The 26,058-nt window shown below is 43.2% G+C and overlaps 1 protein-coding gene across 1 annotated transcript in view; it reads left to right on the forward strand.

The window, feature by feature from the left end:
- Positions 1 to 9,835: 9,835 nt before the first annotated feature.
- ZFAND3 (zinc finger AN1-type containing 3) overlaps positions 9,836 to 26,058 on the forward strand; it is a 357,108-nt gene continuing 340,885 nt past the window's right edge. Inside the window, exon 1 of the mRNA XM_046005671.1 lies at positions 9,836 to 10,457. Within this exon, the coding sequence (XP_045861627.1) occupies positions 10,387 to 10,457 (71 nt within the window). The 5' untranslated portion in view covers positions 9,836 to 10,386. The remainder of the gene's footprint in view (positions 10,458 to 26,058) is intronic.

A 26,058-nucleotide genomic window follows, 5' to 3' on the forward strand; every position in this document is an offset into this window, starting at 1 on the left:
CTGCCCCTGTGCAGTAACATTCACTCCTGGAAATTACCTCTGCAAACTTGCACAAGTGACTTGATGAGAAGTTCAGGCCAGTCCCTGGGGGCTGACAGAACTACAGGGCCACAGCGTCTGGCTGCTTTTCTACCTCTAGACAGAAAATCGGGAAGGCTGAGACATATGTCCTGGATGATTCATCCCAGGGAGCTCAGGGCTGGCTCAGGGGCCAGCATCATGGCTGAGCCTACCTGAGATGAGGTGGGGATGGGGTTCTCACTGCTTGCCCCCCATCTTCTGTGATTTCCTGTCGTTTCCACTTTAATTCTTTCTTTACCTTCTTCTTTTTTTAACCTGTGAGTAGCAACTAGAGGCTTTAAGAAAAAAGTGCCAGGGGCGCCTGGGTGGCTCAGTGGTTTAAGCCTCTGCCTTCGGCTCAGGTCATGATCTCCGGATCCTGGGATCGAGCCCCTCATTGGGCTCTCTGCTTAGCAGGCAGCCTGCTTCCCTTCCTCTCTCTGCCTGCCTCTCTGCCTACTTGTGATCTCTGTCTGTCAAATAAATAAATAAAATCTTAAAAAAAAATAAATAGAAAATAAAAAATTATTTGAGACCCTGAAAGGATAAACAAGCAAATGCTGACTGTAAAGTTTTTAATAAATGTGGGGGGATCCTGGATGGCTCAGTCAGTTAAGCGTCTGCCCTTGGCTCAGGTTATGATCTCAATGATCTCAGGGTCCTGGGATCAGCACCGCACCCCCCTCACGCCCCCCACAGTTGGGCTCCCTGCCCAGCAAGGAGTCTGCTTTTCCCTCTCCTTCTGCCCTTCCCTAATCCCCCGTGAGCCCTCTCTCTCTCAAATAAATAAATAAATAATCTTTAAAAATTTTATTAAAAAACGTGGAAAGCTGGCCATTACTGTCCTTTAAGACAGTCAGAAGAACTTTTAAAAAATTATTTATTTGAGAGAGAGAGAGAGAGAAAGAGTGTGCAAGCAAGGGGAGGAGCAGAGGTAGGGAGACAAGCAGACTTCACGTGGGGCTCAATCTCATGACCCTGAGATCATGACCAGAGCTGAAACCAAGAGTCAGAGGCCCCCGAGGACTGAGCCAGCCAGGTACCCCTCAGAAAAACTTTTTAATTGCTTGCCTCCACCACTAGAGGATAAGCACCACTAGAGAACGGAATCTTATGTCTCACTCACCACTATATCCTCACTCACTAGACTAAATTATGTCTAACATAGTATGTGCTCAAAAAATATCTGCGGAATAGGGGCGCCTGGGTGGCTCAGTGGGTTAAAGCCTCTGCCTTCGGCTCAGGTCATGATCTCAGGGTCTTGGGATCGAGCCCACATGGGGCTCTCTGCTCAGCAGGGAGCCTGCTTCCCCCTCTCTCTCTGCATGCTTCTCTGCATACTTGTGATCTCTCTCTCTGTCAAATAAATAAATAAAAATCTTAAAAAAAAATCTGCGGAATGAATAAATGAATGAATGATAGGGTAGATGAATCAAAAGGAGATACACTAAAAGGTTTATCCATACGGTAGAGTAGTCACCAGCCATTAAAATAAATGAGTGATAGTAACAGTGAATGTTTATTGAGTTTGCACTATATGCTACATACTGTGTTAAAATTTTCTTCGTGGATTATATAATTTAACCCTCACAGTAAACTTATGACAGAGGTAGACACTACTATGCAAAGTCTGGACTTTTCTCGCTGAACCATACTGAAACTTAACCCAAATTAGCTTAGGCCAAAAAAAAAAGGGGAGGGGGGATTTATTGGTCCATGTAATTGAAAAGCCCGGACAGTTGTTCGGCTTCAGTCTTGGATTCAAGGACTCAAATAAAGTCCTGATAACTTAGTCTTTCTTTCCCATCTCTCTTCTTTCTTTCTACTCTGTTGGCTTGATTCTCAGCCTGGCTCCACATGGCCACATGGTGAGTCCCTCAGTAGTTTTGGGCTTACATATTCCTAAGGGCATTTGATCTCAGAAGGCGAAGCTGGAGAGTCAATTCACGTAGGGCTCTGGCTCTCCCAAAGCCAATCAGAATTCCTATGGCCAGAAGGATAGGGCTCTCTGACTAAACCTATTATGTGTACATCTCTGAGAAGGCCTGGGAGCAGAAGTAGAACCACCAAAGAGAAACTGGGCAGATGAAAAGCATAGACTGTTACAGATGACTCCTGTAATAGGTGAGAAAACTGAGGCATTGGCAGGCTAAGTAACTTCCCTACAGTCTCAGAGCAGGTAGGTGGTAGAAGCCAGATTCAAACACAGGCATCTTGACTTTGGAGCCCATGATTTTATTTTATTTTATTTTTTTAAAGATTTCATTTATTTATCTGGCACAGAGAGATCACAAGTAGGCAGAGAGGCAGGCAGAGAGAGAGAGGAGGAAGCAGGGTCCCCGCGGAGCAGAGAGCCCGATGCGGGGCTCGATCCCAGGACCCCGAGATCACGACCTGAGCCGAAGGCAGCGGCCTAATCCACTGAGCCACCCAGGCGCCCCGGAGCCCATGATTTTAGTGTGATGGGTTAATATTCTGTGTCAACTTGAGTGGGCCATGGAGTGCCCAGCTATGCAATTAAACATCTAGGTGTGTCTGTGAGTTTTTTTCTGGATGAAATTAACATTTGAATCGGTGGCCTAAGTAAAGCAGATTTCCCTCCCCAGTGTGGGCTGGCTCCATCCAACTTGTTAAATGCCAGAGTAGATCAAAAGGCTGAGGAAGAAAAGAATTTGCTCTCTGCCTGATGGTTTTTAGCTGAACCTCAGTCTTCTCTTATCTTCAGACTCAGACTGGAACTACTACCATTGACTCTCCTGCTTCTCCGGCCTCTACACTGGATCTTGGGACTTCTCAGCCATAATTGCATGAGCCAATTCCTTAAAATAACTCTCATATATACGTGTGTGTGTGTGTCTGTATACATACACACACATATATATGTGTGTATATATGTACATATATATAAGGTTGTTTTTTTTTTTTTTTTTAAGATTTATTTATTTATTTTGACAGACAGAGATTACAAGTAGGCAGAGAGGCAGGCAGAGAGGGAGAAAGGAGGAAGCAGGCTCTCTGCCGAGCAGAAAGCCCGATGCGGGGCTCGATCCCAGGACCCTGAGATCATGACCTGAGCCGAAGGCAGAGGCTTTAACCCACTGAGCCACCCAGGCGCCCCTATATGTACATATATATAAAAGAATAATATAAATAAATGAAAATAAACTTCATATGTACGTTTATGCAGTTGTCCCTTGAACAATGCAGGGGCATTTATGAATGCTGACCCCTCCCTACTGAATCAAAAATTTGCATATAACTTTTGACTCCCCTGAAACTTAACTACTCGTAGCTTACTATTGATTTACCAATAACATAAACAGTTGATTAACACATATTTTTTGTGTTATATGTATTATGCGCTGTATTCTTACAATAAAGTAAGCTAGAGGGACACCTGAGTGGTTCAGTCAGTTAAGTGCCTTCGGCTCAGGTTATGATCCCAGGGTTCTGGGATGGAGTCTGCAAGGGCTCCTTGCTCAGCAGGGAGTCTGCTTCTCCCTCTGCCTGCTGCTGCCCCTGCTTATCTGCTCTCTCTCTCTGACAAAGAAATAACATCTTAAAAAAAAAAGTAAGCTAGAGAAAAAAAATGCTGTTAAGAAAATCAGAAAGAGAAAATACATTTACAGTATAGTACTATATTAAAAAAAGTCTTCATATAAATGGACCCACATAGTTCAAACCTGTGTCAACTGTACTTTATAAAATATATATATTTATATAATATAAATGTTTATATAATATATAAATTATATAATAAATAATATATAATAAATATAAATATATTACATATAAATATTTATATCATATATAAAATTTAATATATAATATAAATATATATTTATACATTTATATTATATATAAATATTTATATATAAGATATGAAATATGAAACCAGGTGCCCCTAGTTTCATATACATCTTTTTAAAAATTAATTAATGAATTAATTTAAAAAATTAACATATATTTGGGGCACCTGGGTTGCTCAGTTGGTTGAGCGACTGCCTTCATCTTCGGTCATGATCCTGGGGTCCTGGAATCGAGCCACGCGTTGGCTCCCGCCGAGCAGGGAGCCGCTTCTCCCTCTCCCATTCGCCTGCTTGTGTTCCCTCTCGCTCTCTCTGTCAAAAAATAAATAAAATCTTAAAAAAAATTAACATATATTATTGGTTTCAGAAGTATAGGTCTGTGATTCATCAGTCTTATACAATACCCAGTGCTCTTTACATCACATGTCCTCCTTAATGTCCATCACCGAGTTACCCTCTCCCTCCACCCCCTCCCATCCAGCAATCCTCAGTTTGTATTTTTTTTTTTTAAATGTAGGCTCCATACCCAGTATGGAGCCCAACACAGGGCTTGAACTCACGACCCTGAGATCAAAACCTGAGCTGAGATCAAGAGCCAGACACTTAACAAACTGAGTCCAATAGAATACATATTTATCCTATATATCTCCAGAGAACCCTAATAATTTAGCTATGGACACTATTGCAAAGCTACATGCATGGATGTGGAAGATGTCCATGACATATTTCTCACTTAAAAATAATCAGTGAGAGTATACTCTGTGTTCCATGACCCCATTTATCTAACAGCATAAAAACGAAAAGCCTAGAAGGCTATACAACAAACTGTTAACAAAGAGTCTCTATAGAGAGTGGTATTAAGGAAGACTTTTGCTTTCTCATTATTTGAAATTTTTCCCCCACAAAGGTCAAGTATTTCTGGGAAAAACAGTATTTCCATTCTTGAAAAGAAATTTAAAAGTCAGTAAAATCAAATTTCACACCAAGATGGGTGTGAGCAGCAGGGAAATCAGCAATTGCTTCGTGAACATGGGAAAACGAAACGTGAAATGGCAGCATTCTCTCCTCCCTGCCCCTCTCTTTTCCATTGAACTCTTCATTTTATTTAATTTATTTTTAGTTTCCTGAGAAGGGCTGGAGATGGTATGCTTGGTTGCTCTTCTTTTCCCTTGGCTCTGAGAGTTTATCCATGCCAAGTAGACCGTAAGTGACTAAAAAAAATCAACTGCACATCAGAAAACTCAAGGGCCAGAAGGAAGCTTAGGGACAGTCTAGTTCAGTGACTTTAAAAAAAAAAAAAGTTTTTTTCCCCCTTTGAAAAACCAAACTCAACCGTGGGAGGAGAGCAGAAACCAGAATTCTTGCTCTCTGAGACCGTGGTTTGAAAGATACTCATCTAATCAAACCCTATCATTTTGCAGAAAGGTCTCAGACTTTCTGCTCTTGGCCAGCTATATCACACATTCCTAAGCCTACACAGGTGACTTGGATTGCATCTTTTCTGGACTTTCAGAGGCTGAGCACTTCCTGAATTAGGCAAACAGTACAAGTTGCAACTGGGGAAGGTCGCTGCCTCCTATGCAGGTGAGAGATGCCACATTTTCTGTTTCCTAGCAGCCCAAGGCCCTTTTCTTTTTTAGGATTATTAAAACTGGCCCCCCATTCTCCCTAGGGTCCAGAGTGTTATAGGAGTCTCTGCTCCCAGGAGTGGGTCTGGGACAAGGAACATAAATAAGAAAGAGGAAGTGAGGAAAAGAACTCAATGGCAAGGCAAGGAGCCTTTGTTAAACTCACAGAATTAGGGCTGGGATTAGGTCTGAAATCTAGGATTAACTTTTACAGATAATGTTAAGATTAGAATGAAGATGGGGGCTAGATTTTGGATTGGGCATTGGGACTAATACCAGGGTAGAGTGAATTATAATGTAGAAGGGTATGAACTGGGAGTTAGAGCTGTGGGTTAAGAATTAGAATCTGAGTTGGAAGACCATCTGCTCCCTCTCAAGTCTCTACAGGTGTTTCCATTTTGGCCATCTCTTGCAGGGATAGGGTCTTTGAACATTTTTTTTTTAAAGATTTTATTTATTTATTTGACAGACAGAGATCACAAGTAGGAAGAGAGGTAGGCAGAGAGAGAGGAAGGGAAGCTGGCTCCCCGTTGAGCAGAGAGCCCGATGTGGGGCTCGATGCGGGGCTCAATGTGGGGTTCGATGCGGGGCTCGATGTGGGGTTCGATGCGGGGCTTGATCCCAGGACCCTGGGATCATGACCTGAGCCGAAGGCAGAGGCTGTAACCTAGTGAGCCACCCAGGCGCCCCAAGGGTCTTCGGACTCAGTAGTACCAAGAAAGCAGCCCTTGTGAGCCCCTGCCCTTGAGTCACACCTGGCTATTTTCCACACAACCTCAGTTGCTACTTCAAGAGCTCTGGCTGCCGAAGCATTAATATTATCCTTTATTAGACCCTATTGAGCACGTAGATGGTTACTTTTAGGCCAACGGTGATTGCAAACTACCCCCAAGAGTCACATCACAGGTTCATCTGGAACATAATCTACACTAGGAAATCATCAAGACAATTATGACAAAAGCACTTCTGCCAATTACCCCCACACTTTGGTCCCCTAATTTGATGATGCCCTGAAATTTTATGTCCTCTCTGAGCTTTCAGCCAACTAAGTGGGTATGTTATAGGACCTGGTTCATTGGCTCTTCTGGTAGAAATCTTGGGAACAAAGAGTGAAAAGTTTGTTGGCTAGGAACATCCTAAGAGAAAGCAGATGAACACTGGGCTCATTTGGTACAGCTCAGTGAAAAGGCTCACAGTGAGTTTCAGTGTCTTCTAGGGAAGGTGAGTGTGATAGACTATTCCCCAGGATACTCTCAATAGTGTGCCAATTCATATATGGGAAATTATTTTCATTTAACAAATATTTATTGTTTACCAAATGTGTCCTGGGCATTATATGTGGGCATTGTTTGTGGTGAGCAAAACAGATGTGATCTTTGGAGAGAAAACACACAAATAAGTATTTAATTATAAACTGTGATAGGTTCTACAAAGGAAGATAAAACGGGGCAACATAATATTAATTGGGCCTAGGGATCACTGAAAGCTTTTTTGAGGGAATGCCATTTAATTTTAGGTGTGAAATAGTTTAAGTAGGAATTAGTTTGTTGGAAAATTCTTGAACATTTCCACTGTTCTTTATGCTTTTTGATTTTTAGGTTGCAATTGATTTCTTCATTGGTCTCTGGTAGATACCTTTTGGAATCTTTGCCAAGAACATTCCTGACCTTCTTTGAGAGCCACAGGCTACAAGGATGGTCCTCTGGCAGTCCTGTATGTATTACAAAACAAAGAACCTTCACAGGCTCAAAGCAACTTTATGAATAGGCAACCTGACATAAATTTGACCAGGCAGGTTCTTTCCCCTGAAAACTGGGATTCATAGATAGCTGATTAAATTCTGCTGGTTCTTGAAGTGAGGCAAGGCAAGTGTGGACAGTCATGTTCCACTGTGTTCTCAGAGAAGCAGTGAAAGCAGGTCTGCAGAGTAAGATGGAAGAACATGGGACCAGAGAGAAAGAGATAATGAGGGACTAGCTACTTGGTTTCTGTTAGTCTTGTAGACCCCTCTTCCAGTCTTTCATGAGATTTTTTTGCTCTCTGTGTCCTTGGGTTCTTTAAGATTATTTTCTTCCATAAATTATTAATTAATTCATTAATTTTGGTGTGAAGTTTCAGTGGTTTCTGTTTCTTGCAGGTGAAAGAGGCTTGACTCAGAGGGCTTCTTATCAGATGAGCTCTTCCATGCAGCAAACATGGATTGAGTTAGCTTCAGTCTCAGAGACTGGTGGATCCCACAGGTACACAGATAATGAAAAAATATAGTGGCATATATGGAAATAAAATAGCATTCGGTAATAAAATTAATCTAGGTACTACCCTCTGAAGGGTCTTATATTCCCACTGGGTCAAGGGTATTCAGCAGCTCTTTCTAAGAGCCAAACCTTTTGGAGCTAGGTTTTGTGACAAGAGACAAGCATGTATATTTCTTGGTCTATAATGGAGATTATGTGGGCGAAGGAAGGAAGGAAGGAAGGAAGGAAGGAAGGACCAATTCTGCCTTGTCAGAGTATGGAAGGCACTGAAGAGATACCATATGCCTGAACGGGCAGTAGGAGTGTCCTAGGCAAGAGAGCAGTGGGAAAGAGGGGAATAGGAGGGACATGGTCTTAGAAAATTTTGTGCACATACTGGGTACTTGGTAAACTCTTGTTAAAAATGAATAACTGGGAAACAGACAGGTAGGCAAGCAGTTTGTAAGATGACAAACAGTCACAGTTTATCCTAAATTTTCCTTTTGGTTTTAGGGTTTCCTTTTCCATATATAAAAGATCATCAAGACGCCAATAGAGAGAGTCCCACTTAATCTTGGTCTGTTACACTCAAAGACTGTAAGTCTTTCATGAATGTGACAATTTCATGTCCGCTGAAGTGAAGATTTAAAGGGCAATGTGAGTCCAGTGAAAGCTAGGTGTGCTGTATGGTCTCATCTATTCTATGGACTTTTGACAGAAATATTTATTGAAGGCTTTGAAAGTCCACAAAGTTGAAACTCAGTAGTACGAAAACCAGCACTCTCATTTGGGAGTGCGTTAGTTGTAAATGACTTGACTTTTGCAATCACTGTTTTTATGAACAGCATCTTTAAGAGGATGCTAAGCAAAATGTGCTCTTTGCTCTTTAGAAGCCAAAAGAATGTCATAAATGTTAACAAATCCACCGATCAAGCACAAATATAATGGTGGATACAGAAATAAAACAGTAACATTTGGTAATAATATTAATCTAGGTAATACCCTCTGAAGGTCTCATATTCCCACCAAGCTGAGGGTACACAGCAGCTTTTTCTAAGGGCCAGGGTCTTCCTGCAAGTAGCAGGGACCTAGAATTTCGCCCACAGGGTCTCAGCTGTGGGTCACCTCTTCAGAAGATACAGTGCAAGTTTCCTCCGCTGTGACATTTGTCACCAACAATCGCACTCCGCTCACGACTGGCTGGAACTCAGAATGAGTTCAAGATAAAAAACATGGAGTGTTAAAGGCTTATTTAGTGGCTCAAACTTCTTTGGTTACATCAATTTTCATCACTGATTCGGCCATAGCTCCCTTTCAAAAACCAAACATGTCCACTCTAGAAAAACAGAGGTTTTCCTAGCCGAGTAATAGGGAGCGCACTTGCGTCTGAGGCTGGGGGCACCTATGAGGGAGGAGGGGCGTGGAACTTGACTGAGACACTACCCTCCCTCCCTTCCCGGTGCGGGGGTGGAGAGGGAAATTTCCCATAAGTTCGTTTCTGCCAAGGGGAGAGCTGTTCTCCGGGTGGAACTTGAAGGCTGGGTCGGGTGTGGGGGGACTGGGAAGAGATAGTTCACGGGGATTGGCAGTTAGTGGAGAAATGGCCTCGGGCATCGCCCAGAACCCGCAGCAGCCGGTTCCAGAACCTCCCCGCAGACGAAAACCCCCCTCAGCCCCGGGTAAAGCGAGACCCACTTCCGGGTTTGGAAGCACTCCCTCCTGGCCCCTCCCAGTACCCGGTTACGGGGTCTCCGGGCGCATGCGCAGCACTCATCCGCCGCTCTGGGACTGGCCCGACTTACCCTAAACAACTATTCTGCTCCTCCCCCTCCCACTTGGGGCGTACCATTCGCGTTTGGGGGGAGGTAACGCGCCCCAGAGGACTCAGAAGCCTGCTCCCCTTCTTCAGACGGCGGAAGGTAAGTTTGCCTCAGATTTCAAAAGTTCCAAGAATACGACAGCCTCAGAGGCCTGTCGCTGAGTGATAACCCAACGCTCTCGGCTCTGCCCACTGTCCAGTACTCTTCCTTTGAGGCGCTGAACAAAGTGGCACGCCCGGATCCCAGCTGATCAGCTGCTGGGCTTTGGCGGCGGCTCCCCCGGGCGAGACCATTGTGACTGCTCAGAAGGGGTGTCTGAGGAGGGGAGGGGGCGGAGCGGCCATTGTCCGGTCAGCTCAGCCTCCGGGGGAGGGGAGAGTGACGGAGCAAGCAGAGCCCGGGGCTTCACAGCGGCTGCTGCTACGCCGGAGCAGGCGGGGGCCTCAGGTCCGTCCCAGCGCCGCCGCACGGGACATCGCTCTGGCTGCGAGCGGCGGTGAGAGCTCCCGAGGGCTCCGGGTCTTCCCTCCTCCCCCGCGGTCCTCGGTTCACCCGTACGCCCCTCCTCCTCAGCTCCCCTCCCTCTCCTCTCCGCGCCTCCCCCGGCCCCCCCGTCTCTGCAGGCTGAGTGGTGCGGCCCGCCTCCAGCTGACCGGCCTGGAATCCCGGCTCCGAGCCCCGGACTCGCGCCCGCCCGCGCTCCCGCTCCCTCCCCCTCCCCCCGCCCCGAGCCCCCCGACGCCGCCGTCGTCGCCGCCGCCGCCTCCTTCGAGCGGGGCCCAGGCCCAGCCGCCGCCACCGCAGACGCCGCGGAGCTCCGCCGCCGCCGAGCACCATGGGAGACGCCGGGAGTGAGCGCAGCAAAGCGCCCAGCCTGCCGCCTCGCTGTCCCTGCGGCTTCTGGGGGTAAGTGTCCGGCCGGGTGGGGGCGGGGGCGGGGGCCCGGGGCGCGGGCGCGGGGTCGCCCGGACAGGCCTCGGGGCCGCGGGAGGCCGGAACCCTGGGGGCTGGGCCCTAGCCGGGCCTACTGGGAGCGGGCAGGGGCCGCGTCTCGGGGAGGGGCGCTGGGTGGGAAGCTGGAGGTGGGCAGAGAAGGCCCTGCCCGGGGTGCACTGCCACCCTCTGGGACTCTCCTGCCTGAGGTTTGGGCCAACAGGGACCAACCTGGCTACGGGTGAGGGGGGCAGGGCAGCAGGGAGGGATGAGGGGGTGGTGTTGGCACCCCCGGGTGGAGCTGGGGTGTCCCTTTCCCTTGGCAGTGGAGGCCAGCCAGCCCTCCCTGGCTTGGTATGAGTTGGTGCCCAGGCACTAGAAGGGTATTTCCTCTGACTTTTTAACCCCCCCCCCCCCCAACCCCGTCCCCCAGAGACTTGCATCATCACTTCCTAAATTATATCCCAGTGCCCTATTTGCTTTTAGGAAGCTGTTCACACGTCACCCATTTTTAAAATCCAGCCCGAATCCAGGCTGGGGTAAAGTTATAAGACTGTGGAGGTCTCACCTTTACTTAAAACACGTTTCAGAAGATCTGTAACATTTTTTTGACTAAAAAAAAGATAAAACTCAAGTCAGCCTGGCTTGGGAACGTGAGGGCCAGTTTGCTCAATTGGTTCAAATTCCTTTCTCTCCCCCCTCCTTTTTTTAAATGATAAAAATATTCACATTGGCCAGCCTGCATTATTATTTGGCCATCCTGTATATTATTTGGCCATCCTGTGTTAGAGTAAAAAAATATGAGGTGGGAAATCAACTTTTCCACATATACTTAGATTTTAAATTCTCCTTGTAACGCTCCGAGTTTGGTGAATTACCACCCCTCTTACCTAACAGGTGCCTCCGTCCTACCTTATGATTCGAATTGTATTTTAAGGAAACTGGAGACTGAAGGATTTTTGTGATTGAGCCCTTTTTTCTTTTCCTAGGATCTAGTGTATTTCAAGGTGTATAGAGGCAGTAAGGAAATGTTTATATTTCTGGTGAGAACGTCTTGGGAAGATGTATTTAAGTTAATTTTTCTACCTCCCAGATGTTAGGAATGGTTGAGGTACAGATTACTTCTGATTTTGGGGAGTGCAGAGAAAGATTAGAAAGTGGATCTTAATGTAGTTTTCTTTGGAATTTGTCAGATTCAAAGTTTGCAACAGAGATTCTCATCTTTGCCTTTTCTTAAAAAATTCCTGGTTGAAAGATGTTAGTCAAAGATAAGTTATATTACCAAAAGTTCTGAAGATGTGAAAATATTTTAGGTTTTATAGTCTTCCAAATAATTGGATTGTCTGCTAAGGGCTTTCATAGGCCATCTAATTCCCAGAAATCTTAGGAGGTAGAGCCATTATCTCTTTATAGATGCGGAAGTTGAGACTTAAGAGGGTGGATAACTTGCCCCTTGCTTATAGGGAGTTTAGGGTGGAGCTGGAGAGCTCTTGAGAATGCTTACTACCATCACCTTTATGACATCAGTCTGCTGCCTTGGAAAAATCTGGTGTCACAAGTCTCTGATTGTAACTCATAAGACATTGGCTCAAAGAAAGTAGCTGCCAATGGCAACTAATGCCCAGGATGTATCAGAGGCTTGTTTCCTGGCAACATGTTTATGTCCTTGGTACCATTATCATGAGTGGAACCCTTATTGAAAGACTCAAAGCAAGATGTAGAAACTAAGGAAATGGAATATCCTTTTACTTTTAGCCAGCAGAGTTCTGAATAATGCCAAGAAAGTTTGATAGTTGCAGGGAGGAATGGTTCAACTGATACCATATCTGACCTATAAGCAATCAGGCCTGCTTTTTTGATACTTTCAGTTTGGCCTTTTTTATGAACTGCAGTTTGCCTAACAGCAGTTGTGAGCACAAAACTAATATTTTTATGTTGAAAAGCGTTCTTTTTTAATGTGTAATGAATGTTTTAAACCTTTCTGAAGGAGTTTGTAGGTTGCTGTGTAGTTACATTTGATACCAAAGTGTAATGATATTGGTGCCTAGTTTCATCACAACTGGCTTTGAACAAACATGTGTCCTTTGTTGTATGGGTCACATTCATACTATGTTCATTAAACCTGATTACATTCAACAGATAATTGAGTATCTCTGATGTAATGGTGGACAAGGGGGCACTGGGGGCAGAGGGCATACTGAAGTAAAGGGGGATAGAATAAAGTATGTTAGGATTGGTATAGGTGGCGATGGGAGGGGTACTTACCCTTCTTTTTTTTTTTTTTTTTTTTTTTTAAGATTTTATTTATTTATTTGACAGAGAGAGAGATCACAAGTAGGCAGAGAGGCAGGCAGAGAGAGAGGAGGAAGCAGGCTCCCTGCAGAGCAGAGAGCCTGATGCGGGGCTCGATCCCAGGACCCTGAGATCATGACCTGAGCCAAAGGCAGCGGCTTAATCCACTGAGCCACCCAGGCGCCCCGGTACTTACCCTTCTTAAGGTGGAGATAGTGGAAGGTAGCCTGAAGGGAGTGACACCGCCTAGGCCTGTAGGAAAGGGTAAGAGCAGGGAGATAGAGGAGTTTATTTCAGGTGCAGGGAATAGCATGGGAGAAGGCCTGGATGTGAGGGAGAACACTCCACATTTGAGGAACCGAAAGTTCATTGGGGTTGATTGGTAGATTGTGAGGGGGGATCCACTAGAGATGGTGAGAGTAATTGGTGATACAGGACTGTATAGATAATGCCTAGGTCTTTGGACTTTTATCTTGAGTTCATTAAGGAACTGTGGAAGAACCTTGAGTGACATGATTTTCTTTAATGTGAAAGATTGGATGATGTTGAGAGTGGCCTGGGTGTGTGGGTATGATTGTGTGTATGAATGTGATGTATTTTTGTTTGCGGGATGTTGCCAGAGGTACAGAAGTCTTGGCAGGAGGAGTAACCCAGAGTAGGCATGATTGTGTGTGGTAGCCAGGGAGAATGGAGAGAAGTAGGTAGCTGCGGAAGCCATTCAGGAGGTATCTTTTGCCTTTTCCTTTGATGAAAATGAAGGTGAGTGTGTTATCTGCATAGTTCAGTCAGCATTGCATTCTGTGGAAGCCATAGGTTTATGAAGTCAGCTAGCTATGGCCCTCACCCAGTTCTTTGCAGAGGAGCCTCTCAGAATGTTCCAGTGCCAGTAGACTACAGGCAGTTCCTTAGGATTGCTCTTCTCTCTCTCTCTCTTTTTTTTTAAAGATTTTATTTATTTACTTGACAGACAGAGATCACAAGTAGGCAGAGAAGCAGGCAGAGAGAGAGGGGGAAGCAGGCTCCCTGTGGAGTAGAGAGCCCGATGCGGGGCTTGATCCCAGAACCCTGGATCATGACCTGAGCTGAAGGCAGAGTCTTTAACCCACTGAGCCATCTAGGCGCCCCAGGATTGCTCTTTTCTGTAGTGAACTAGGCGGCTGGACTTAACTGTTCAGTTGGGGCACCAGTCAGTAGGGCTTGTTTAGATGGGAGAACTGTGAGGTCTTACTTATGGGAATGCAATTAGAAAGTGGAATGACAGGGGCACCTGGGTGGCTCAGTGGGTTAAAGCCTCTGCCTTCGGCTCAGGTCGTGATCCCAGGGTGCTGGGATAGAGCCCCACATTGGGCTCTCTGCTCAGCAGGGAGACTGCTCCCCCTCCGCCACCCCCGCCCTTGCGCCCCACCCCCTTGCCTCCCTGCCTGCCTCTCTGCCTATTTGTGATCTTTGCATGTCAAATAAATAAATAAAATCTTAAAAAAAAAAAAGTGGAATGACAGGCAAGTGTGTTGAGTGCTTGAACAAGTAAAGTTTCTACTTTTCCTCCTCTTGGTTTATATTGTGTAATTGTGTGCAGGTAATTCGGTTATTTTTTTTTTTTTAAAGATTTTACTTATTAATTTGACAGAGAGATCATAAGTAGGCACAGAGAGAGAGGGGAAAGCAGGCTCCCTGCTGAGCAGAGAGCCCGATGCGGGGCTCTATCCCACGACCCTGAGATCATGACCTGAGCCGAAGGCAGAGGCTTAAACCACTGAGCCACCCAGGCGCCCCAGTAATTTAGTATTTTATAGAGACCATCTCTCCACTGGGAGAGGTTTCCAAGCTGCCTTGGAAATTGTTGAAGATTTACCTCTTTATAAAAGTTGGAAGGTGGGGGCGCCTGGGTGGCTCAGTGGGTTAAGCTGCTGCCTTCAGCTCAGGTCATGATCTCAGGGTCCTGGGATCGAGTCCCGCATCTGGCTCTCTGCTCAGCGGAGAGCCTGCTTCCCTTCCTCTCTCTCTGCCTGCTTCTCTTGTGATTTCTCTCTGTCAAATAAATAAATAAAATCTTTAAAAAAAAAAAAGTTGGAAGGTGTTTGCATGGTGTATACAGTGCTTTTAGAGTTAATGATCGTAGTTTTTTCTCTGAGATATGTACTTAAAACTTTTAGTGAAATGTGAGTATGTTCTTGACTCATTTTTAGGCATTTTGTAGTCATGCAAAAAACATGTTTGTATTTAGTCAACTCTGAAGTGAAATATATATATATTTTTAGTTGGAATGTACTCATACACAAAAGCGCTGTGAAACTATACAGATATAAGTGTTACTAGTGGAAGCTACATTTTAAATTGTTTAGACTTTTAAAATGTACTGACACATGTAAATTCATAGGTTATTTTCAAAAGTTGTTAAAAGAGCAGACAATATTCTAAAAAAGAGGAAGAAGATTAAGACACTAATATATTAAGTATATTGCAGGGTAATAAAAAAGGATAATAAGGACAGGGAAGGATGGACTTTTTTCCCCCCTATTTTTTACATATTAAGTATAAAAATCCAGTTGTTGATATTTTGCTTTTACAATTGGAGACAATGTATTCTAATGTAATATGGAAAATTTGGGGAGTACTATGTCTTTCATAAATAATTTTGAAGTACAGTATACATAAATGTTCAGTCTCATTTAGGGAATAATGGAGTATTTAAGTATGGAACTTATTTGGTAAACCACTCATTGTGGTTTTCCCCCATTCATTGTTTTTGATAAAAAATAAGCTCTTGGGGCGCCTGGGTGGCTCAGTGGGTTAAGGCCTCTGCCTTCGGCTCAAGTCATGATCCCAGAGTCCTGGGATCAAGCCCCGCATCGGGCTCTCTGCTCTGCAGGGAGCCTGCTTCCTCCTCTCTCTCTGCCTGCCTCTCTGCCTGCTTGTGATCTTTGTCTGTCAAATAAATAAAATAATTAAAAAAAAAATAAGCTCTTAATCTTGTCATAAAATAAATATTAGATGGATACATTTTCTTTAGGGAAATATCAGTGTTTTTTGTGATCTATTCTGTTGATGTGGTTTATTCACCAGATCTGCTAGATAATGTATTTTAAATAAAATGGGGTTATGCAGAGATCAAGAGTTATCTCACAAACTGTATTCCATTCCTGAAGAGGTTACTAAGAGACAGTTGATTGAAAATATAAGATGATTTGTTTAATTCCATTTTACTTTTGGGAATCACAAGGTATTAACTAGTTAGCTTGGGGCGCCTGGGTGGCTCAGTGGGTTAAGGCCTCTGCTTTCAGCTTCGGTCATGATCTCGGGGTCCTGGAATCGAGCCCCGCATTGGCCTCTGCTCAGTGGGGAGCCTGCTTCTTACTCTCTCTCTCTCTGCCTGCCTTTCTGCCTGCTGGTGATTTCTGTCAAATAAATTAATAAAATAAAAAAAAACCAACAATTATTTAACTAGTTAGCTTATATAGAATCTCTGTTTTTTTTCCCCCCCTTCATTTTTCTTCCTCTGAGCCCATGCCTTGGGAGTTGATATAGAATTCTGTTTCTGTCACTCTGTGAGTCATCTGGCTAGTGTGTGTTTAGCTCAGAACAATGTGTGGCCCTGGATTCTTCAGTCTCAGCCTCCCAATTAGAACATGTTGCCACACTTCAGCCAGCTTAACCTGGGCTTTCAAGTTCAAGTGAACACAGCATGAATTACTAGTTAATCAGTAGAATGTTTATTTCTGTGATGTCACTAATTATCCCTTCATTATAAAGTCCCCTTAAACATTCTCTTAAAAAGAAAACAGCTCATTTGTGCAGTTTTACTTTGCATCCTTGAGTATTGTACACACCTGAAGATGTGACATGATGTAATGAAGTATTCACGGTTGGCAGGTTTATCTACTTACCCTGTTTTCCGATTACATTTGATTTTATGAAAACAAAATTCGTCCCTTTGATGTGATGGAACACAGATAATTTTTTTTTTTAAATTTTAAAGAAAACATGGCCTCTGTTTACACTGTTTTGAGGCAACAGCTGTTTAGAGTTAGATCCTGTTAACTCAGGACATAGAGGTCTTTTAGTATTATCCTTTCCTCCCATATACTGTCGTCCTTTCTAAAAAAGAGAACTCAGTACTTTAAGTCATACTGAAAAGTTTTGGCTAAAAATCTCTTTTTAATCCTTAATGGTATTAGAGTTAACAATAGTTCTCATAGACTAACCTTTTTCTAGGTGGAAAAATCAGAGGATTAAGAACATTTTTTTAAAAAGATATATTTAGGAAGAGAGAGAGAGCATGCTAGAGTGAGTACATGCGTGCTGGGGTGAGCACATGCACAAGAGCTGGAGCAGAAGCATGAGTGGGAGGGTAGAGGGAGAGGGAGAAAATTTCAAGCAGACTATGCTCAGAGTGGAGTCTGACACAGGGCCCGGTCTCCTGACTCTGACATCCTAGACTGGAGCTGAAACCAAGAGTAGGACACTTGCTTAATTGACTGCAATACCTAGGTGCTCCAGGCTAAGAATCTTTTTTTTTTTTTTTTAAATATTTTATTTATTTGACAGAAATCACAACTAGGCAGAGAGGCAGGCAGAGAGAGAGGAGGAAGCAGGCTCCCTGCAGAGCAGAGAGCCCGATGCGGGGCTCCATCCCAGGACCCTGAGATCATGACCTGAGCGGAAGGCAGAGGCTTTAACCCACTGAGCCACCCAGGTGCCCTCAGGCTAAGAATCTTTTGAAATGAATAAAATCCTTAAAAAAAGAACCCAGCATGTTAAATATTATTTACTGATAACAGAGTACTAAGACTGTGAGAACTAATAATTTGGATTTTTATTAGATCATAAAGAGGTTGTGTATTTGCAGACTGATAAAAAATTTCGGAATTCGGTGTGCCTGGGTGGCTCAGTGGGTTAAAGCCTCTGCCTTCTGCTCAGGTCATGATCCCAGAGTCCTAGGATCGAGCCCTACATCGGGTTCTCTGCTCCGCAGGGAGCCTGCTTCGCCCTCTCTCTGCATGTCTCTCTGCCTAGTTGTGATCTCTGTCAAATAAATAAATAAAATCTTGAAAAAAAAATTTTCAGAATCCTATAATCATCATAAAGATTGAGGTTAAAAATTCTTTTTTTTCTTTTTGAAGAAATCTCAACAAAGCCATATAGGAAGTGACTGGTCACAACCCAGCACTTGTATAATTTTAATAAGCCACTTGAAAAATCGTCCAGATTCAGGCTTGTTGGGTGTGTGGAACTTGTATTAGAGGAGTTTGTAAAAGAGGGACTTCATTCCATTTGGATGGATGACACAGTTGTTACTCAGTTCTGCTAGGGGCTTTGAGAAACAGGCTGATCCTGCTCTGGACTAGGGCCCTATATCACCAGATTAGGTTGCTGAATGACGTATTTCGGACATAGAAAAGAAATTTACTGTATGTGTTAAATGCAGAAGAGAGTTTAAGCAACTTTGTTTCAAAAACCAGAATCTAAGAACATATTCTAGAATTGTTCTAGGCATTATGGTAGCCTCTAGCTACATATAGCAACTTCAAATTCATAGTAATTAAAGTTAAGTAAAATACAAAATTCAGTTCTTCAGTTATACTAGCTGTATTTAAAGTATTCACTAGCTCAGTAGCTACTCTGTTGGGGAACACTGGTATAGAAGACTTCATCCTTCCAGAAAGTTCTTTTGGACAGTGCTGTTCTAGAACATTGACCTGATAGACAACCAGGATTTACAAGCCTTTTTTTTTTTCTCTCTTCAGTTTTGTTGAGATGTAATTGACATGCAAGCCTATTTTTTTGTGAGTTCTTCAGACCCCCATTTTCTTGTCTTTTGAAAATGAGGGACTTGCTAATTTAGCTCTAAGTTTCTTTCCAGTTCTAACATTTTATTTCCATTGGGGGAAGAAATGCTACTGTTAATTCAGATTACTGGTAAGTGTTCCTTTAATCAGTTTTGGGAATTAAAATGTTAGTACAAGTTTGTCCATAATTTGAACCTTTTTTTTTTTCTTGTTAGCTCTTAAGTCAATCATCTTTGCTCTTTTCTTAGTGCTCTTAAGCTGGCAACCTTAGAGGCCTATACAGGGAGGTATTGGACTAACTTTCTTTAGAGTGAGAGAATTTTTGAAGGTTTTCACCTTTGGACTTTGACTTTTATGGAGGAATAATACTTGTTTTTACAGTTGTAAATCTGATATCCTAGCTTTTGATACGTGATTGGAGTAAGTGCATCGGATTTTCTGGTAAATTCAAATTCCCAGGTACAGTAGAAGGTGGAATGTCTTGAAATATCCAGTGGGCAGAAGCACTGTGATGCTTCTGGATGCTGAGGGAATGATACAAGTTGTATGAAAATGTCATGTCATCCTTGAGGCCAGGGGACATAGCTGCAAACAGTGCTGGACATCTGGAGTTGTGGTTGCAGCTGTTGACCAGAGGATGGAAGACTGCAGTAGGAAGAAGGTGCAGTACTAGTCTATTGCATCTGTTCATTCAGCTGTACCAGATGTCCTGTATTGTAGGCAGGTGTGATTAGAGCAGAAGAATGTCCTGGCAGCTTGCTATCACCCTGGCTGTGGATGGTTGGAGGGTGAGATGGGAGCAGACCACACTACAGCATTTGGTGTTTCTGATTTGCAGACAGGCTCTATTTAGCCTCAGTGCTGTCACATTAATGACCTGGCAAAGACTGAGGGTAGTGATGTACTTGGAACCTTTTGGGGAGTGCCTTTTCTCATTTCTTTCTGCTGAAGTGGAATGGTGTGGAGTAACAGCTGTTGATGTCTTATCTGTTTCTTGGACTTTTATGCAGTGGTAAGTTGAAGTGCATTTATATAAAATAATCTGATTCTCAGCTACACTTCTGGGAGGAGAAGTATTCTGACCATTCAAAAGTATCACAGATAGGCTTCCCACAGTCAGTTTCTTGTGCCAGGCATTTTATTTTCTCTTGCATCCTTATGTTGGTAGAATTTCTGAACACAGTGTGAGGTTCTATAATTATGGTACCTAGCTGGAAGAGTGGGTGCAGGAATTTGGAGAACGTAGATTGGGTGGAGGGCTTTTCTGAGCATGTCTGTGCTTTCAAAGTCTGCCTGTTTCAGGTCATTGTTTTTCAATTTTCAACCTTTTCTAGGGTGCTGTATGTGAGTAGATGTGGTGGCAAGTTACTGCCAGGAAAGAATTTTTTTTAATGTAATGAATGAGATACAAAATAGATTAATAAAATGATTTTGAAACTGTCCAGAAGTATATTAATCAGCAAAATATAATAAAAAATAATTAATATTAAGTATATTAATCAGCAAAATATAAAAAAATAAACTGGAGGTGGGAGAAGGTATGATATATTTCAGTGTGAGTTGTTCTAGATTTGTGATTTCTAGGTTTTTGTGCTTGGGGATACATGGATGGTATTGTTTTCTTTTTCAGTTGCCAATGAAATCCAGAAAACCAGGTTTTTCAAGTCTCTGTGTGTTTGCATATGAAACTTTGCATGTGTACATAAAATCTTCACAGTATATGACTTTAGATGGTTTTATGTAGTTTGTCTTTCTCTTAATATAACATTGCTGTGCTACTCACCTTTAAAAATAAAGGAGTGTTCTTGGGGCGCCTGGGTGGCTCAGTGGGTTAAAGCCTCTGCCTTTGACTCAGGTCATGATCCCAGGGTCCTAGGATCGAGCCCCGCATAGGGCTCTCTGCTCGGCGGGGAGCCTGCTTCCTTCTCTCTCTCTTACTGCCTCTCTGCCTACTTGTGATCTATCTGTCAGATAAATAAATAAAAAATATTTAAAAAAAAATAAAGGAGTGTTCTTGATGTTGATCTATAGAAATGTTTGCTTAGGGGAACTTTTGTTTCATTTGTTGCTTGGGGGCTCTCTCCCTGTCATCCATGTCACACTCCCACTCCCCCCACTGCCAGTGAGAGGTCCTCAAACTATGCATTTTATTTGTAAGGCTAATCTTTCAGTGCATATTGGGTACAATCTAATCAAGGAACAGTTGCTGTGACTTAAATAATAAAAGATAAATCTTGAGTAAAAGTATGGAGATTGTATGGTGTATACTTGGGTGTCTCTACAGGTTTTATAATCTCAGTATCAGTGTGGATTAGTTTAGAACATGTTAGCCACTGTAAAACCTGTTCTGTGGAAGTGTATGTCCCTAAACACTCCATTTTGTTACCCTTGGTTTTAAACTGTCTAGTGACTAGGTAGGTATTGTGATTTCTTAGTTGAAAGCACCCTGGGTTTACCTGAATAGTTTTCACAACTTATATTTGATTGGAGTTAGGGACTAGGAAGAATGGGCTGTGTTGGTTTTGTGTTTAAATGTGGGATGCAATCAAAGTCACGGGACAGGTCTGTATCACCTAGATCTGAGGGTGAGTTGGAAGAGGAAGGGCACAGAAGGTGGTCAAGGAGAAGACTGGGTTGTGCGAGGGATGAAGATAGGAAAATGTGGATTGAAGTGGAGCCGTGGTAATTAGGAATGAAGATGCTTTGTGGTCACCGCTTTCTAATCAAAATATGAGAGGTGGCTACATTTGTAAGGGCTAGCGAAACTAATGTGAACAGGTGGTGGGTGGGATTAAAGAAAACATGCTGTCTTCCCTTGAAGTGCAGGGTGTGAGCCCCCTGGGGTCTTGCAGGGAAGTGCTAAAGATCATAGAATAGGAGCTGTGGTGCACATTCCAAGCTAAAGTTTAGTGGAAATGCAGCAGCTTTCAGCAAATTAGTGTCCTATCTGTTACAACCCTATGGGTTCTTTCTTTTTCTAAGCTCAAAAACACCTTTTCAGCCAGGTAAAGGATGGTGCTTCATGGTGTCTCTTTGTAGCAGGCTGTGGATGGAGACTTATCTATCTTCTTTCTTTTATTGGTATTGCCACAACCAACTCCATTCTGTGAGATGGATTTTTCTTTTTCCTTTTCAGTCCCTGAGTCTGGTGGGGAGTTCAGCGAAATTTCACCCATTTTTACTTGCTGTTCACTAGCTTTACTTGCTGTTCTTGGAAAGACAACTCTCATAAGCCTTTCTCTCTTTTTTTTTTTTAATTTTTTTTTTTTAAGATTTTACTTATTTATTTGACAGAGAGAAATCACAAGAGAGGCAGGCAGAGAGAGAGGAAGGGAAGCAGGCTCTCCGCTGAGCAGAGAGCCCGATGTGGGACTCGATCCCAGGATCCTGAGATCATGACCTGAGCTGAAGGCAGCGGCTTAACCCATTGAGCCACCCAGGCGCCCAGCCTTTCTCTTTTGAAAGAATTTGCAACTAGTACAGGGGAGGTTACATTAAATGTTAAAGAATTTAACAGTCGTGCTGCTTGGGGAATACGCCCTTTCTCATTTGCTGAGGGGCTAATGAAAAGTCCCCTTTCATCCAATCCAGGCTCTTCCCAAGGGCGTGCTGACCTCTTAGCCACAGAAAACCAGCTGAGTTCAGTGTCTAGGCATGGGCTTTGGAATTGGAATCCTGAGTTTAAAAACTTACTTTGAAACTTTGTGCTTGACTTTGGGTAGTTTACCTCTCTGCATCTTTATCTTTAAAATAATAAAATAGAATATCTTAGAATTCCTTTGAGGTTTAGTGACCTCTAATGCCTGTCAAGCCTTTGGTTCAGTGCCTGACCATGGTAGTTACATTTATTTATTTTTTATTTTTTATTTAAAAAATTTTTTTTTAAATTTTTTAAATTTTTAAAAAATTTTTTTTAGGTAGTTACATTTATTAAAGGCCAACTTACCAGCCTTGAATAAGGAACATTGGTTGTAGATTAATAGATGCAGAACTGTCTTACCTCAGCTGGGCAATTTGCACTAATGGTAGTCTCCAGATCAGTGCAACCTGGTTAGTTGACAAGGTTTCTGACCAGCCTTTGTCCAGTTTGGCTTTTTCCAAAGACAGTATCTTGTTCAATAAGCATTTGTTAAGTACTCTCTTGTGGTCTTGAGCTCTGCTAGGCATGATATACCCTGGCTTCTGCCTTAGGAAAGCTTACAGTCTAGAAGGGGAGGCAGACCAGTAAACTGACCAAACACCAGGAGGAAAGTGCTTTGGGGGGGATCATCACAGAATATGTCAGCACAGACAGACATCCTACTGAGAGATTGGGAGTGGAGGATGGCCAAGAAGGCTTCTCTGAGGAGACAGTGCTCTTGAGCTTGTGCAGAGGCAGAGAGGAGTGAGAAGGCATGGCGAATTTGGAGAATTGCAGATACAGCTCAGTGTATTAGCAGCAGTGTAGGGGCAAGATGAAGCTGAGGAGATGAGCAGGGTCAGTTATAAACAACTTGATAGCCATGCTGTTGGGTTTAGATTTTATCCTGGAAGCATTTGGGACCATTTAAGGATTTTAAAGATGGATGACAGATGGTATATGTTTCAAAAAATAACTGGCAGCAGTGTGGAGGAGAATTGCTGAGTTATAAGCATGGAAGCAGAGTCCGGTTAGATCATTTAAACCTTTTCAAGCCATGGATCCGTGTGACAGTTTGAAGACCATGGACCACTTCTCAGGAATAATGCATAAAATAAAACAATGATTATGAAGGAAACCATTTATATACTTCTGCCTGTAGACTGTGGGGTTTTTGGACTCAAGGTGAAGAAACTGAGTGAATGCTCTAGTAGGAAAGCTAAGAATGAATATAGGCTGAAATCTGGGTATTCTAGTCCATTTAGGCTGTTATAACAAAATACCACAGATTGGGTGGCTTATAAACAGCAAAAATTTCTTTTTTTTTTTTATAAAGATTTTACTTATTTATTTGACAGAGAGAGACACAGTGAGAGAGGGAACACAAGTGGGGAGGGGGGTGGGAGACAGAGAAGCAGGCTTCCTGCAGAGCAGGGAGCCCGATGCGGGGCTCGATCCCAGAACCCTGGGATGATGACCTGAGCTGAAGGCAGACGCTTCAGTGACTGAGCTGCCCAGGCACCCCAAAAATTTATCCTAGATAAAGGCACTGGCGGAATCCGTGAGTCTGGTGAGAGTCTGCTTCCTCAGTGATGATGCTATGTTCTCACTGTAACCTCACGTGGTGGAAGGGATATGGGATCTCTCCAGCCTCTTTTAGAAGGGCACTAATCCCATTGATGAGGGCAGTGCCCTCATCGTCTAATCACTTCCCAAAGGTCTCAACTCCAAACACTATTACATTGGGCATTAAGATTCAGCATGTGAATTTTGGGGGGACACAAACATTTCAGTCCTTTGATAGCACTGAGTCAGTGAGGTCTGAAGAGGGCTTGACTGTAAGAGCAGAGACAGATTGGATGAGGGATGGGGGATGGGAAGGTGGGAAGGAGAAGAGAGGCAGCAAGATTTCTGACATGTGCCAACTGGGTGAAAGATGGTGTCAGTCATATATGGTGGCTATAGAAGTTCTACTTAGAATCTGGCTAGGATTTGAAAGGTGGTTTGTGAATACATTTATTCCTAAATTGAAAGTGAAAGAGTAGATGCAATGATTAATGCCATTTGTCAGTGATGTGCAGAGTTTTATTTGTTATGAAAAAGTTTATACTTTGGAATTTCATAAGTTGAAGTGATTCTGTCTGGAAGATGAGTGACTTGTGGGGAAGAGATTATTTTTATTTATTTTTATTTTTTAAAGATCTTACTTATTTTGACAGACAGAGATCACAAGTAGGCCCAGAGGTAGACAAAGGGGGGGGGGAAGCAGGCTCCCTGCTGAGCAGAGAGCCTGATGTGGGGCTCGATCCCAGGACCCACTGAGCCACCCAGGCGCCCCGAGAAGATTAGTTTTAGAACATATTTTTTGGTGAATCAGATGGCATGTCAATGTACTTTTATTATACCTTTTTTATTTTTTTTAATTTATTTTTATTTTTTTATTTTATTTATTTAAAAAAATTTTTTTTAAATATTTTATTTATTTATTTGACAGACAGAGATTTCAAGTAGGCAGAGAGGCAGGCAGAGAGAGAGAGGAGGAAGCAGGCTCCCTGCTGAGCAGAGAGCCCGATGTGGGGCTCGATCCCAGGACCCTGGGATCATGACCTGAGCTGAAGGCAGAGGCTTTAACCCACTGAGCCACCCAGGCGCCCCTATTTTTATTTTTTTTAAATATTTTATTTATTTATTTGAAAGACAGAGATCACAAGTATGCAGAGAGGCAGGCAGAGAGATAGGAAGGGAAGCAGGCTCCCTGCTGAGCAGAGAGCCCGATGTGGGGCTCGATCCCAGGATCCCGGGATCATGACCTGAGCTGAAGGCAGCGACTTAACCCACTGAGCCACCCAGGCGCCCCTATTATACCCTTTTTAAATGTAAACTTTTAATTCAAGTATAATATGTATAGTGAAAATGCATACATCTAAAGTATATGGTGAAATGAATTTTCACAAAGTGAATAAACCTACAGGTAACCAGCACCTATATCAAGAAATAGCATTCTTATCCCCCAAGAGGCTCCCCTTGTATCTTCTCCAGTCACTGGCTCCTTCTGCTCAAGGGTAATCGCTATCCTGACTTCTAATGCCACAGATTACCTTAAATTTTCTTCTTTTTCCTCTTCTTTAAAAAAAAAAAATTATTTATTTATTTGTCAGAGAGCATGCACAAGTAGGGGGAGCAGCAGGCATAGGGAGAGCGAGAAGCAAGGTGGGATCCCTGCTGAGCAGGGAGCCAGATGAGGGGCTTGATCCCAGGACTCTGGGATCATGGCCTGAGCCGAAGGTATCTCATATTTTTTTCTTCTGAAATCTTTTTGTTTTTTTATTGAATCAGTTTAGTTTATTGCACTCAAGTGTGTACTTTGATGAGTTAAAAATACTTCTTAGAGCAATTTTAGATTCAGAGCAAAAGTGAACAGGAGGTACAGAGAGTTCCCCTAAATCCTGTCACCCCCCCTTTGTCCCCCTTACTGTCAGCATCCCCCATGAGAAAGGTACTTTGAATTGTCCGTGAACCCTCATTGATACCCAGGAAGTCCATAGTTTACATTAGCGTTCACTCCTGTGCATGTTGTGAGTTTTGACAAATGTATGATGACATATTTATCATTATAGTATCATACAGAATGGTTTCACTGTCCTAAAAATTCTCTGTGCTGTGCCTATTCATATCCCCACCCCTGAGCAATCACCGATATTTTTACTGTCTTCATAGTTTTGCCTTTTCCAGAATGTCATATGGTTGGAGTCCTACAGTATGTAGCCTTTTCAGATTGGCTTCTTTCACTTAGTAATGTACATTTCAGTTTACTCCATGACTTCATGGCATGATAGTTCACTTCTTTATAGCAACAAATAATATTCCATTATTTGGC

The sequence above is a fragment of the Meles meles genome, chromosome 5 (genome assembly GCF_922984935.1).
Source record: "Meles meles chromosome 5, mMelMel3.1 paternal haplotype, whole genome shotgun sequence".
NCBI lineage: Eukaryota > Metazoa > Chordata > Mammalia > Carnivora > Mustelidae > Meles > Meles meles.